Source organism: Danio aesculapii, chromosome 3 (assembly GCF_903798145.1).
Source record: "Danio aesculapii chromosome 3, fDanAes4.1, whole genome shotgun sequence".
In the NCBI taxonomy this organism is placed as follows: Eukaryota; Metazoa; Chordata; class Actinopteri; order Cypriniformes; family Danionidae; genus Danio; species Danio aesculapii.
Genome location: NC_079437.1, coordinates 60130546 through 60143805, shown reverse-complemented (window position 1 = coordinate 60143805; position 13260 = coordinate 60130546). Strand labels below are relative to the sequence as shown.

General features: G+C 35.7%; 1 protein-coding gene across 1 annotated transcript in view; it reads right to left on the bottom strand.

The window, feature by feature from the left end:
- xylt2 (xylosyltransferase II) overlaps positions 1-11982 on the bottom strand; it is a 40310-nt gene extending 28328 nt beyond the window's left edge. Inside the window, exon 1 of the mRNA XM_056454362.1 lies at positions 11827-11982. Coding sequence (XP_056310337.1) covers positions 11827-11982 — 156 coding nt within the window. The remainder of the gene's footprint in view (positions 1-11826) is intronic.
- Positions 11983-13260: the final 1278 nt, after the last annotated feature.

Here is a 13260-nt window from a genome sequence, read left to right as displayed (position 1 = left end):
TAATACACAAATACAATTCGTAATTTCCAAACAATTCGTAAATACACAAATCCAATTTCTAATTTTAAAACAACTTGTAAACACACAAATTCAATTCATAATATTCACAACAATTTGCAAATACACAAATCCAATTCGTAAGTTCAAAGCACAATTCATAAACAAGCAAACCCAATTCGTAATTTCAAAAGACAATTGACCATTGTTTACCTTCAAACTGGTAATTGTTACAACACTAGACCAAGCTTGTCAATTATTAAAACCATCATAAATTCAGTTTATTGCCCTTATTATTTACCATACGAAGTGTTTCTGAACTTATGAGTACAAAACAAGTCATTATGAATGAATGTTGGAAAAAAGCAGCCATTGACTTCCATAGTAGGAACAAAATGACTATGAAAGTCAATGGCTGATTTTTCCCACATTCTTCAGTGTATATTTTAGTGTGAACTATCCCTTTAAACAAAACCATCTCACAGCAGTCAGATGGCAGCAGCTGTTTGCCTTTTACCAGCATTTACTTCAATACAATGAATGCAATCGCTAATAGAGCCATTAACAAGCCTGGAGAGAAATCGTTCAGTTCTTCATGATCCTCCTCCAAGCAGCACAGATCGCACAGTAACATCACATGAGCTGCAGTTATTCTTTCTTCCAGTCTTAGAGACCAAAGGCTACAAAAATCAATGGCTTCTTTCATCACACTGAGCCTCGATACAGAGAGAGAGAGAGAGAGAGAGAGAGAGAGAGAGAGAGAGAGAGAGAGAGAGAGAGAGAGAGAGAGAGAGAGGGGTCAAAGATGCCCACAGATGAGCTTGTGGCTGGAAATAAAGAGTCCTTCTTGTCTGGGGATCCGTTTGGACACTTGACTCATTGGCAAACAAGTTAGTCGAGCGGTGCGTGAAAGTTCTTTGTTAGTTTTCAGATGGTGGTGCAAAAGCGGATGATATTCACAGTTTTAATGTGACATCACACTGTTTAAGGAATGCCCACCCGGAGGGCAAAACAAGGCTTTTCTCTCCTGATTACCATTCATTTGTAGCAGCTTTGTGCACTGTACTAATATAGTAAGACAAGGAGTGTGTTTACATGCTCATTGTTAACCCCAGTGTGTTTAAGCTGGACTTGTAAACGAGTTAACCTGTTTTCCGTTAGCACCGTAAGGTCATAAAAGAGCCAAGTCAATGCTAAAGCATTAAACATCGTTAGAGTTTTGCTGCTTATCCTAACTTAATAGCATAAGCTGCACACAATATATTGAAATAATATCGTTATCGTGATAACAGAATATGTAATATGCATATCACAGAGAAGCACAATAAATTAAGTTAATTGTATGTGCCAAGAATTTGAGTGTTGCACTAATAGGTTGTTTATCCAAATCTGACCAATCAATTTTACTATCGTCATCCCCACCTCCACCACCAGTAGGCGCTGTTAGATTAATTTAATTCTGACAATAAATACTAATGATGCAAAAAAAACTGTGGAAAATGACAACAGCCAATAACAATCTGATTTTTTGCCATTTGTGGTGTTTCACGGTATAAATGTTTGCACATTGTTATCATTTTATAGTTTTAATTACCTCCGAGAAATTTCTACACCTGTTTATTTTAGTATGATTGTGATTTTTTTTAAAATTGCAGATAAAATTGCATTTCGCAAGTTAGTTCCCTCACATTTATGAAATCCAATAGGTAAATTCAAAATATAATTCTTAAATACGCAAATTCATAAGTTCAAAACACAATTCGTAAACACGCACATCCAATTCATAAGTTCAAAACACAATTCGTAAATACGCACATCTAATTCATAAGTTCAAAACACAATTCGTAAACACGCACATCCAATTCATAAGTTCAAAACACAATTCGTAAATACGCAAATCCAATTCATAAGTTCAAAACACAATTCGTAAATACGCACATCCAATTCATAAGTTCAAAACACAATTCGTAAATACGCACATCTGATTCATAAGTTCAAAACACAATTCGTAAATACGCAAATCCAATTCATAAGTTCAAAACACAATTCGTAAATACGCACATCCAATTCATAAGTTCAAAACACAATTCGTAAATACGCACATCCAATTCATAAGTTCAAAACACAATTTGTAAATACGCACATCCAATTCATAAGTTCAAAACACAATTCGTAAATATGCTAATCCAATTCGTAAGTTCAAAACACAATTGGACATCCACAATTCCAATTTGTAAATTCAAAACACAATTCGTAAATACACAAATCCTATTCATAATTTCAAAACACAATTTGTAATTTCAAAGCAACTCAAAAACACAAATCCAATTCGTAAGATCAATCAATTTTAGTATCTTCATCCCCACCTCCTCAGTAGGAACTTTTAGGTGAATTTAATTCTGAAAATAAATACTAATAATGCAAAAAAAAAAAAAAAAAAAAAAAAAAAAAAAGCTGTGGAAAATGACAACAGCCAATACTATTCAGAGATTTTCAGCAAGTCGTGGTGTTTTACTTTATAAACATTTGCACACTGACATAACTTTATAGATTTAATTACCTCAGAAAAAATTCTATACCTGTTTATTTTAGTATGATCATGATTTTTTTTTTAAATTGCAGATAAAATTGCATTTTGCAAGTTAGTTCACTGACATTTACAAAATCCAATTTGTAAATTCAAAACACAATTCGTAAATACACAAATCCACAAGTTCAAAACACAATTCGTAAATACGCAAATCAAATTCGTAAGTTTAAAACACAATTCATAAATACGCAAATCAAATTCGTAAGTTTAAAACAATTCGTAAATACGCAAATCAAATTCGTAAGTTTAAAACACAATTCGTAAATAAGCAAATCAAATTCGTTAGTTTAAAACACAATTGGTAAATACGCAATTAAAATACGTAAGTTTAAAACACAATTCGTAAATACGCAAATCCAATTCGGAATTTCCAAAACACACTGAGTAATTTCAAAACAACTAAAAAAAAACACAAACACAACTTGTAAGTTGCAATCAATTTTAGTATCTTCATCCCCACCTCACCAGTAGGAACTGTAAGGTGAATTTTATTCTGAATATAAATACTAATGATGCAAAAAAAGTTGAAAACGTCAACAGCCAATACCAATCTGAGATTTTAAGCCATTCGTAGTGTTTTACAGTTTAAATGTGTAAATTTCTATACTTGTTTATTTTGTATGTATAAATAAACCTCATGTAACTTAACTGGAATGCCTAAAGGCAGAATTGGTGCAAACGTCTATAATGTTATGATCAGCCATTGTTAATTTTCTTGTTTTATTTTATTTAGGTTTGAATCGCCACGAAAATTCTGGAACAAAAACCAAAACTGAAGATGCTTTATAAAAATTAAAGAAATAAAATAACCAATAAAATATCGTCAGTGAATTTCACCAGCGTTGCCATGACGGCACAATGTAAGCAGCAGGAACAAGTATACTACATAGTATTGTCCTGCTGGCACATTATTTGAGCAGAGCTAGCTTTAGTGTTTAGCAGGTGCAGGTCGTGCACAGTATACGTGTACATGAATTAAACATTAAAGAGGGGGACAATAAAGCTGTTTTGAGCCATTAGTCAGTGGTGTGCTTTGTTCAGAGCAGCAACAAACCGCCTTTCCACACAAAAAGCCATTGAAATGAATAGGTTTCATAGCACAGCGCTTTTCGCGTTCAGTGTGAAAGCCACTTCACATTGTGCACTGACTACAGATGGAGGGAGCGTAAAACCAGTGCAATGAACACTCCTGGGTTTTTTTGGCTCGGATTTTTCTTTCGACCAAAAATCTGAATGATTTAAAATCAGATCATTTTCAGTAGCCAAAAGTTTGTGCCTCCCTAATTTTATTATTTAGAAAACATTATGTTCACTAATCATAAACCAAGTGCCTTTACGCTTGAATATTCATACAGTGCGCATGGCAATATCATCCTGTTACTGAACTGTTAAAGCAAGTGATAACTGGTCAGGATGTAACACGCAGTTAGGCATGTTTCCTAGCCACAATACCACAACAATTTAGGTATCAATATTGCACAATCTGACTATAATAACAGACCCAAAAAAACTGTAGTCTGAATCCAGCATAGGTGATATTTCCAACTCTAAACTACAACAAAGCCTTTTTAAAATCAAGTTTTTAGAAATAAAATTGAACAGTCGCTGAACAAACAGAATCGTTTGATTAGACAAGCTCCTAAATTAACACATGCTTTACCTTGAAAGGCTGTGTATTGAAACCGTGTTGCAAGTTTTAGACTCTACAGCCCGATTCCTGCTTAAACAAGAGTACACCTCGGGCTGAAAGACATGTCAGCTGGAGGATTGAATTTAATGGAGACTGGACGAGAGGAATGGCTTCTTTAGCAATCAAATATGTATCTTAATAAATCTGAGGATCCTGCAAAAGCATGGCAGGGATGTTTTCAGGAGGTGTCCAGCTCCTCCAGGAACACTACAGGATCAGGGCTTTAAAGGAGACACATGGTAGGTTTCATTCCCTTGAGGTCCAATTAGGAGGAGGACAGGCGGCGGGAAAGCGTTCACGCGAACATGTGAAACATCCCAAGGTGGAAACTTCGGAAAATTCTCTGGTCGGCAGCACTCCATTGATCATACAATCCACCATCATCTCAAACACAGCATCAGACCAAATCTTCGAGCCCTGTACAATGTTTTCAACGCAAAAACAGGAAAAATTGTATACGCTTTACCTGTTTGTTTACACAACAATGCATTTTGGGGATTGAAAATTAGTTTCAAAAAACAAGTTTTGGAAATGGCTGAATACACCGAGTATGGGAATCTTTGAAAAGATAGTATTGGGTCAGACCTGGGAGAATTCCCTCTCACTAAAGCCGATTTTCCACTGCAAGGTTTAGTACCCTACCTACTGGTACATCTTTTGTATCACCTAGGGTGAGGTTCCAAGCTAGCTGTGCCATAAACAAAATATGACATCTACACACCAATTTAAATCACTAGCGTCATTGGATTTGAAACACAAGACACCAAACATACAGTATTTCAAGTCCATGCGAACCGGAAGTTGCTGAGACTTTTATTTCAATATGTTTATGTACTTCCAACTGAAACGGAATATTGAGTAGGGGGCGGGACTGTCTTTGCGCATCATTCCCTCATAGCAAATTAACTGTTTGAGAGGCTATTAATATGCAGTGGCTATGGAAGCGCTCAGTATGATGTCAACAGAAGGATCTAAACTAGCCTAGAGCGCCGTCTGCTGTTAAAAACTAGCCTAGAGTGCCATCCATTGGTAAAAACTAGCCAAGGTCTGTTGTTAGTATCATCTGCTAGTAGAGCACTGTCTAATGTAAAAACTAGCCTGGAGCGCCATCTATTAAAAACTAGCCTAGAGAGTCATCTGCTGTTCAAAACCAGCCTAGAGCAACATCTGTTAAAACTAGCCTAGAGCGCCATCTCCTGTTCAAAACTATCCTAGAACATCGTCTGCTGATAAAATCAGCCTAGAGCAGGGGTGTCCAAACTCGGTCCTGGAGGGCCGGTGTCCTGCAGATTTTAGCTCCAACTTGCCTCAACACACCTGCACGGATGTTTCTAGAAAGCCTAGTAAGTGCTTGATTAGCTAGCCCAGGTGTGTCTGATTGGGGTTGGAACTAAACTTTGCAGGACACCGGCACTCCAGGACCGAGCTTGGACATGCCTGGCCTAGAGTATTGTCTGCTGTTACAGCATGGTCTACTGTTCAAAAATAGCCTAGAGCAACATCTGTTAAAACTAGCCTAGAGCATCATCTGTGGTTAAAAACTAGCCTAGAACATCGTCTGCTGATAAAAACCAGCCTAGAGTATTGTCTGCTGTTACAGCATGGTCTACTGTTCAAAAATAGCCTAGAGCAACATCTGTTAAAACTAGCCTAGAGCATCATCTGTGGTTAAAAACTAGCCTAGAACATCGTCTGCTGATAAAAACCAGCCTAGAGTATTGTCTGCTGTTACAGCATGGTCTACTGTTCAAAACTAGCCTAGAGCATCATCTGTTAAAACTAGCCTAGAGCATCATCTGTGGTTAAAAACTAGCCTAGAGTGCCATCTATTGTTCAAAACTAGCCTAGAGTGCCATCTATAAAAACCTAGCCTAGGGCAACATCTGCTGTTCAAAACTAGCCTAGAGCGCCATCCATTGGTAAAAACTAGCCTAAAACGCCGTCTGTTGTTAGTGTCATCTGCTAGTAGAGCACTGTATAATGTTAACAACTAGCCTAGAGCACCATCTGTGAAAAACTAGCCTGGAGTGCCATCTGCTGTTCAAAACCAAATTCAGCATCACTACGACGAGTTTTGAAAATCTCAGAACCGGCTTCTCAAGAAGACTTTTGACCACAGCTCATAGATCATTTAGAGAATCTATTGAATGCAGGATGACAGAAGCGCAGATGGAGCAGGAATCCAGACACGACAGCACATTCCTGATACTCGTCACAACTCGTAACCTTTCCCCAAATGTATACATACATTACTCATGGGCCCTTGAACGCCAGACAGTTACTCAATTACTAATTTGTTAAACAGGCTTCTCTTGGAGTTCACTTTTTTTACTGGATCACTCTTTCGGGACTAACCGGAATGATTATCACTCCTGCTGGGATTTGAACCACTTCAGATGTTTAAAGACTACACCACATTATTAACTAGTCACTTCTGATCCGCAAACTGGTCACACATGCTTCAGTTAACTGACACAAATAAAACAGCGGCGACATGATAATACGGTAGCCCTATTGTTTGTTTACGCAAAGGGATGCACATCCAAGTAGGTCTGGACAATTAATCGGAAAGAAACCGCAAGCAAATTTCATAACCTTTAACCAGTGGTGTAAAGTAACAACTTACAAATACTCAAATTAGGGCTGGGCGATATAGCAAAAATATTGAACGATAACGATATATATTTCGATATAAGTTGTTAAAGCTTCCAGATTTAAAAGTGTACCACAACAATAACTGGTCACAAAAATTAGAGGGTCAATTAAACGGCATTAAACTGTGGCTGAAAATTTGATATATGTCAAATATCAACACACTTTTAGATTCCCATTGTTGCACATTTCGATATCGCGATTCGATATAATATTGTTTATCGGTACAGCCCTAACTCAAATTACTGTAACTGAGTAGTTTTTCTACTAAAAGTAATTTTAGAAATGTGTACGTTTACTTGCGGTACTACTATTTTCCATCAACCTGCAGACTCTACTTGTCCAATCAAATCACACATAAAAAATTAGCATCATACAGAACAAACATTGAAAGTGTCCAAGAAGACAAAAAAACAATACACACAATTGTTTAGATTAGGGCTGAAAAAATTTAATATTGCAATATTTGCGATATATATTGCGATATGAATACAATTTCACCAGATGACGTAACATCTCTATTTGGAAAGAATTTAGAATGCAAGTTTGATTGGGATGATTCTGCAGTAGGAATGCACCACCATAAAAATCTAATAGTTCTAAATCTAATTTTTGGGGTCCCCCAACACACTTTCGTTGTTGTCTGAGCTATTTGCAGTGCGTTTCTGTATTTGCATGTGTTGTGAGTATTTTCGTGCACATGTTTAGTCGGAGATTGTTGAATTAATGTTAACTACTTGCATCTCCATAAAAATCTTATAAACAATCTATAAAATTTTGGGGTCCCCCGACACATTTTTGTTGTGGTCTGTGCTATTCGCAGTGCATTTTTGTATTTGCATGCGTTGTAAGTATTTTCACGCATAACAATCTATAAATACAATCAAGACAAAGATACAATTGAAATATAGTTTTTATCGTTTCCTGAGTCTGACGGTATTCAAGTACAGTAACTGAATGATAAAAATTTTAATAATTCAATAAACTTAATCGCCACAAATGGTGCAGTTTCTCATATCTGAACACTTTTTAAATCATTATACAAATCACAGCAACAAAAACACATGCAAATGATTTGTTATAATTCAAACTCAACATTGCATATCCTGCAATGTGACTATTGCGAAAGATCACATTGCGATATCGATGCTGAAACAATATATTGTGCAGCCGTAATTTAGATGAAAATGAAGATTTCTACTGTACGAGGACTGAAGTCACCAAATGGCCTTAAACAATCACTAAATTCCCTACAGAATGTTACGTTTTACACACACACATGCACAAATAGCCTATACATGCATCAGCTTAATACTCAAGACTTTTAAAAGTGCTCATTTTTACTCATATTTCAAGTGATATTTATGACAGATACATTTACTCTACCTGCACTACATTTTCAGGCAAGTAATGGTACTTTTACTTACGCATGATTTTTCAATACTTTTCCACTACTGCTTAAAACCAATGTAATTTCCCCATGTCAGATATTAAATTTTTGAAATCCCGCTAATACTTTGCCTTTAAAAATGAATTCTTGCGTGTGGAAGAACAGTGCGTTTGAGATTCTCCCTGACATCGCGGTTAGTGCATTGTTCATGTGTGCGGCAACCTGACAAAAAAAATATTTAAAAAATGCGAGTCTCTCATACGTCAGGTAACTGTCTTTGTTTATTGCTGGGTTACTTGGTGCAAGCATTTTCACTTCAGCAAGTCAGTTCAAGCGAATGCAGACAAGGTAATTAATATTCAAAGACCTGACAGATTATTAGTAACTATAGTTTATAGTGTAGTTTAAAATTTTAGGTTATAACATGTCAAACATCCAACCCAGGCTAATTGGAAATATATGCCCAGGGCTACATTTTAGAGAACCGAGAAATACGTACCCTGGACTACGTTGTCTTGCAAATTTTTTTTCACAAATCCACTAGAGGGCGCCATGTACATTTTTTGACAATCACAAATACGTTACTGTGGCACGTTTATTCATATGTGCCATTTCTCATGAATGCAGTGAACATTTCTGTGAATATTTACATCGTTCTGGCCCCATTTTAGACAACTGTTATTTTCTCTGTTTTTAATTAAAACTCGTCTTTTACGTTAAAAATGAAAGGTGATCTTTTGTTCACAAGATGACTCATGAAATTTTAAGCATTTTGTGCTTTGATTTCAGTGAAGTACTGATCAAATACCCATGAGAGTATAACAGATTCAGGGACACTGGAGCGTTTTAAAGCCGTGAAGATCGGCTGATCTGTTTATAAGCTGACATACGAGCGATCCGCTGATGAATCGACTCCAGTGTTCCTGTATCTGTGGTTACACTCAGTAAACAGCGTTGAGTTCATTGAACTGATGACCTTCACGGCTAATCACAGCCATTTCTGTTGAGCACGTGAACACAATGGCCAATCAGCGCTGTTTAAGAACGCGCTCAAATGTTAGCTGGAAATGGACATTTTTAACAATTCTGTATCGATTGGTATTGAATTTCAGTATCATAACAACGCTACTTGCATACAATCTTATCAATTTTAAAAATGTTTTTCAAAGGGCTCTTCAAATCATGAAAATATGCTTCATATAAAGGGACAGTTTAGCCAAAAATGTCAATTCTGTCATCATTTCTTCTGTCACCCTCCTCTTCTTCCAAGCCAATTTGAGTTTCTTTCTTCTTTTGAAAACAAAGGAAGATACATTGAAAACTTTGGAAAAATCAGCCATTGACTTCAATAGTATATTTTGTTTCTACTATGGATGTCAACGGCTAGCGTTTTCCCCCCAACGTTCTTCAGAATATCTTGTTTTGTGTTCAACAGAAAAAAAACATTCCTAAAGGTTTAAAACCACAATGAATGAGGGTAAAATGTGAGGAAACTATGCCTTTAAGTATGGTTTACTGAAAAGTTTAGAAAAAAATCGTTTAGTTTTTTTGTCAGCATTTTTCAGCATCAACGACTGTCTAGCATGCAAACTACAATGCTTAAATATGCTGTCTAGTTAGTTAGCACGCTTTTAATAGCACTACGGACTGGCTAAAAAGGTTTAGTACACAATAGATTTTCAGAAAGTGAACCACAAAAATCCTGTGCATGTAGGCAGCTTACCAGATTTTCATTGTAGAAACCTAAAATGCGCTCTATTTATGTGGCTATTTAGGTTTCAAGACTGCTATACTCAAAAATGGCATCTAACATTAGCCCTCGGTAACAGACGCACAGCAAGTTGCCATCATTTTGAGAGATCGCAACCATAGTGAGCAATGCAGTGCTCAAACATGATGTCTAGCTAGGATACTTCATATAAGCCCCAAATTTTTGTAGCCCATCACTGAGTCTATTTATTTACTTATGTTAATATATATTTATTTTATATTAATTCCAGTAATGTTACTGAATCAAACGCCAACTTTTATTTGATTAATTTGCAATACAGTTGGTAAAGTATTTTTTTTATCCTTTAGTAGACATATTATACAAGACTAAGACTTGCTTTGTTTACCAGACGAGTTGGATTTGCATTGTAAACCTTCAATAAAAGTTCATTAGGTATTATTTTTTATCTCATGTTTTAAGTTACTACACTCTCAAAATCATTACAAACTTTTGCGCAGAAATATCAAAAAAATAATAATAATAAATGTCAGCAGATTCTGTATAGCCCTGGTTATATGTAGGAGACTCAACTGCTTCTCACATAGAGAAACATTTGTAGGCAGCAAGGTCTCGTGCTGTCTAGATAGGACACTTGTTGCAAGATCTAAAGATTGTATTGGCTAAAAAGGCTACAGGAGCTCAACCGATTCTAGATGTATGCAATAGATGTCTCTAAAGAACATAATGATCAAATATTTTAAAGGGGGGGCTATTATTCCCCTTTTTACTTCAGGCAAAATAAGCCACTGATGTCGCTAGAATGTGTGTATGTGAAGCTTCAGCTCAAAATACCTCACAAATATTTTTTCTCTTTGAAGCTTCCCTTTTTAAGTTTTGGTCCAAATTGAGTGGTTTTGGTGATTGCCGCTTGGTGATTCAAAATAAGGCGAAGCTACAAATGCCTGCATGTTAGCATAGAGACAGATTCAAAAATTTGTGCATGATAAAACTCCACATTTATAATAACTTAGTCGCTGACATTATCTTCAGGGGGTGAGAACTCTAATGGCGGACAGCTGCTTCTCACTCAGGGCTTTCTATACAAATGAGGCACAGATCGTCACTAATGGGCGGGGCTTTTCCCCTCTCATGACATCATACAAAGTGAGAATGTCAATCAAAGTGTTTCTGCAGACTGTTTTTATAAAGTGTGATTATAAAAAATAACAATAAAAAAATTTGACCATTAGAAGCTGGTTATGTTCACAGATTGTTGCCACACAACTGTGTTTAAATCCATTATAAAAGTAATATTTACATAATATGTCCCCTTTAAATGTGCAGTTAAGATGCTCAATAAATTCTCACACATCAAGACCCTGTATATATAGAAAAATAGACATAACCTTAATACGAGGCTTGGCTCTGAGACCATGATAACCAAAAAATGTTGCCTACGTAGGCAGCTCACTAAGTTTTGATTCCCAGTCATAGAGTTGCTATGACTGAAGTCAGTCCAGTCATTTAAAACCCGACGCCGGTCAAAACAAACAGCTTTAAATGGTCGCCATCACAACAATTGAACACAACAACCGAAATACGCCTCATTTAACCATAACTTTCTTTGACAGTACAATAAAAGTGTCAGTTTACAGTACACTCGACGTCGTAATTACAGGAGTAATAGTCCAACTAACGAGACTGACTGATTGACGGCTGTGGGTTAGCTTAGCATGCTATTCTAAACCCTAAGATCAAACGGCGAAACAGAATCACCCGCATAAAACATCACCCACCTCGGCCTCTCCTTCCTCCAGACTCCGCAGGCTCCATACCACCAGCCCCTGGACCAGCAAGATCGTTAAACCGGCAGCGATTACGAGTTTGTACCGTCTGAGGAGCTTCTGTACACGGGTACTCGCGACCATCTTTCCCCCGTGAATCATTCGCATACAGCAGCGAGTCAGGCTAGCCGCGAGTGACACTTGGTGGGAGTCGATTCCACAGTTCGGACTGTCAACCGAACAACGCCTATTGAGATAGGTTTGCGGTGTGGAGTTGTTCACACCAAATGATTCTGATTCAACTGAATCGCAGAGTGCTGTTCGGAAAGAAACTGAACGCTTGCGTGAAAATATTGTATTATTAAAAGAAGGACATGATTTACAAATTGACGACAATTGTGATTGTTGTTGTTAGTATAGTAAGTTTTTAGAATGATAATAATGATAATCATTTTTATAAAATCTACGGATTTAATTTAATAATAAATCATTACATGCTTCTATCAGCAGAAAACTTATGTAAAACCTAAACAAACGTCTAAAAATGGCCTGTTTTTGTTATTTAGATCAAATGCTCTTTAGTGTTACGTGACAACATTTGAATAAATGTCATCAGTAATTTGCAGAACAAAACATGTTTTATGTTATCACACATCTATATTCATATTGATTTTTGGACAACACAATGCCAGTGTTTTATCTTCAGAAGAGTTCAGAAATCAATATTTGCTGAAATAATCCAGAACCCCAACAAATGACAGCATTTATTATTGATTTGATACCAATTTTCATTTATTACTATTTACCACTTTCCGATAAATAATAACATCTTTATCAAATAATAATAAAAAAGTTTGATTTGAAATGTTCATGAAATTCGATCAATCCTTTAAAGGATAAAACAAATATTAATATTTGTAATATAACAGTATTATACTCACAGTAGTAAACACAGACAAATGGAGAATTTTCAAGAATTATTATTATTATTTTTATTTATAGTAAAATATAGTAAAATTTCTAAATACCTTAAAGTGACATTTAAAGGCTTAATTAGGTTAACTAGGCAGGTTAGGGTAATTAGGCAAGTTATTGTATTACGATGGTTTGTTCTGTAGACTATCGAAAATAAATAATAGTCTACAGCTTAAAGGGGCTAATAATATTGACCTTAAAATGACTTAGAAAAAAGAAAAAACTGCTTTTATTGTAGCCGAAATAAAACAAACAAGACTTTCTCCAGAAGAAAAAATATTATCAGACACACTGTGAAAATGTTCTTGCTCTGTTAAACATCATTTGGGAAATATAAAAAAAAAAATAAAAAATTTCAATGGGGGTTAATAATTCTGACTTTAACTGTATATATATATATATATATATATATATATATATATATATATATATATATATATATATATATATATATATATATATATATATATA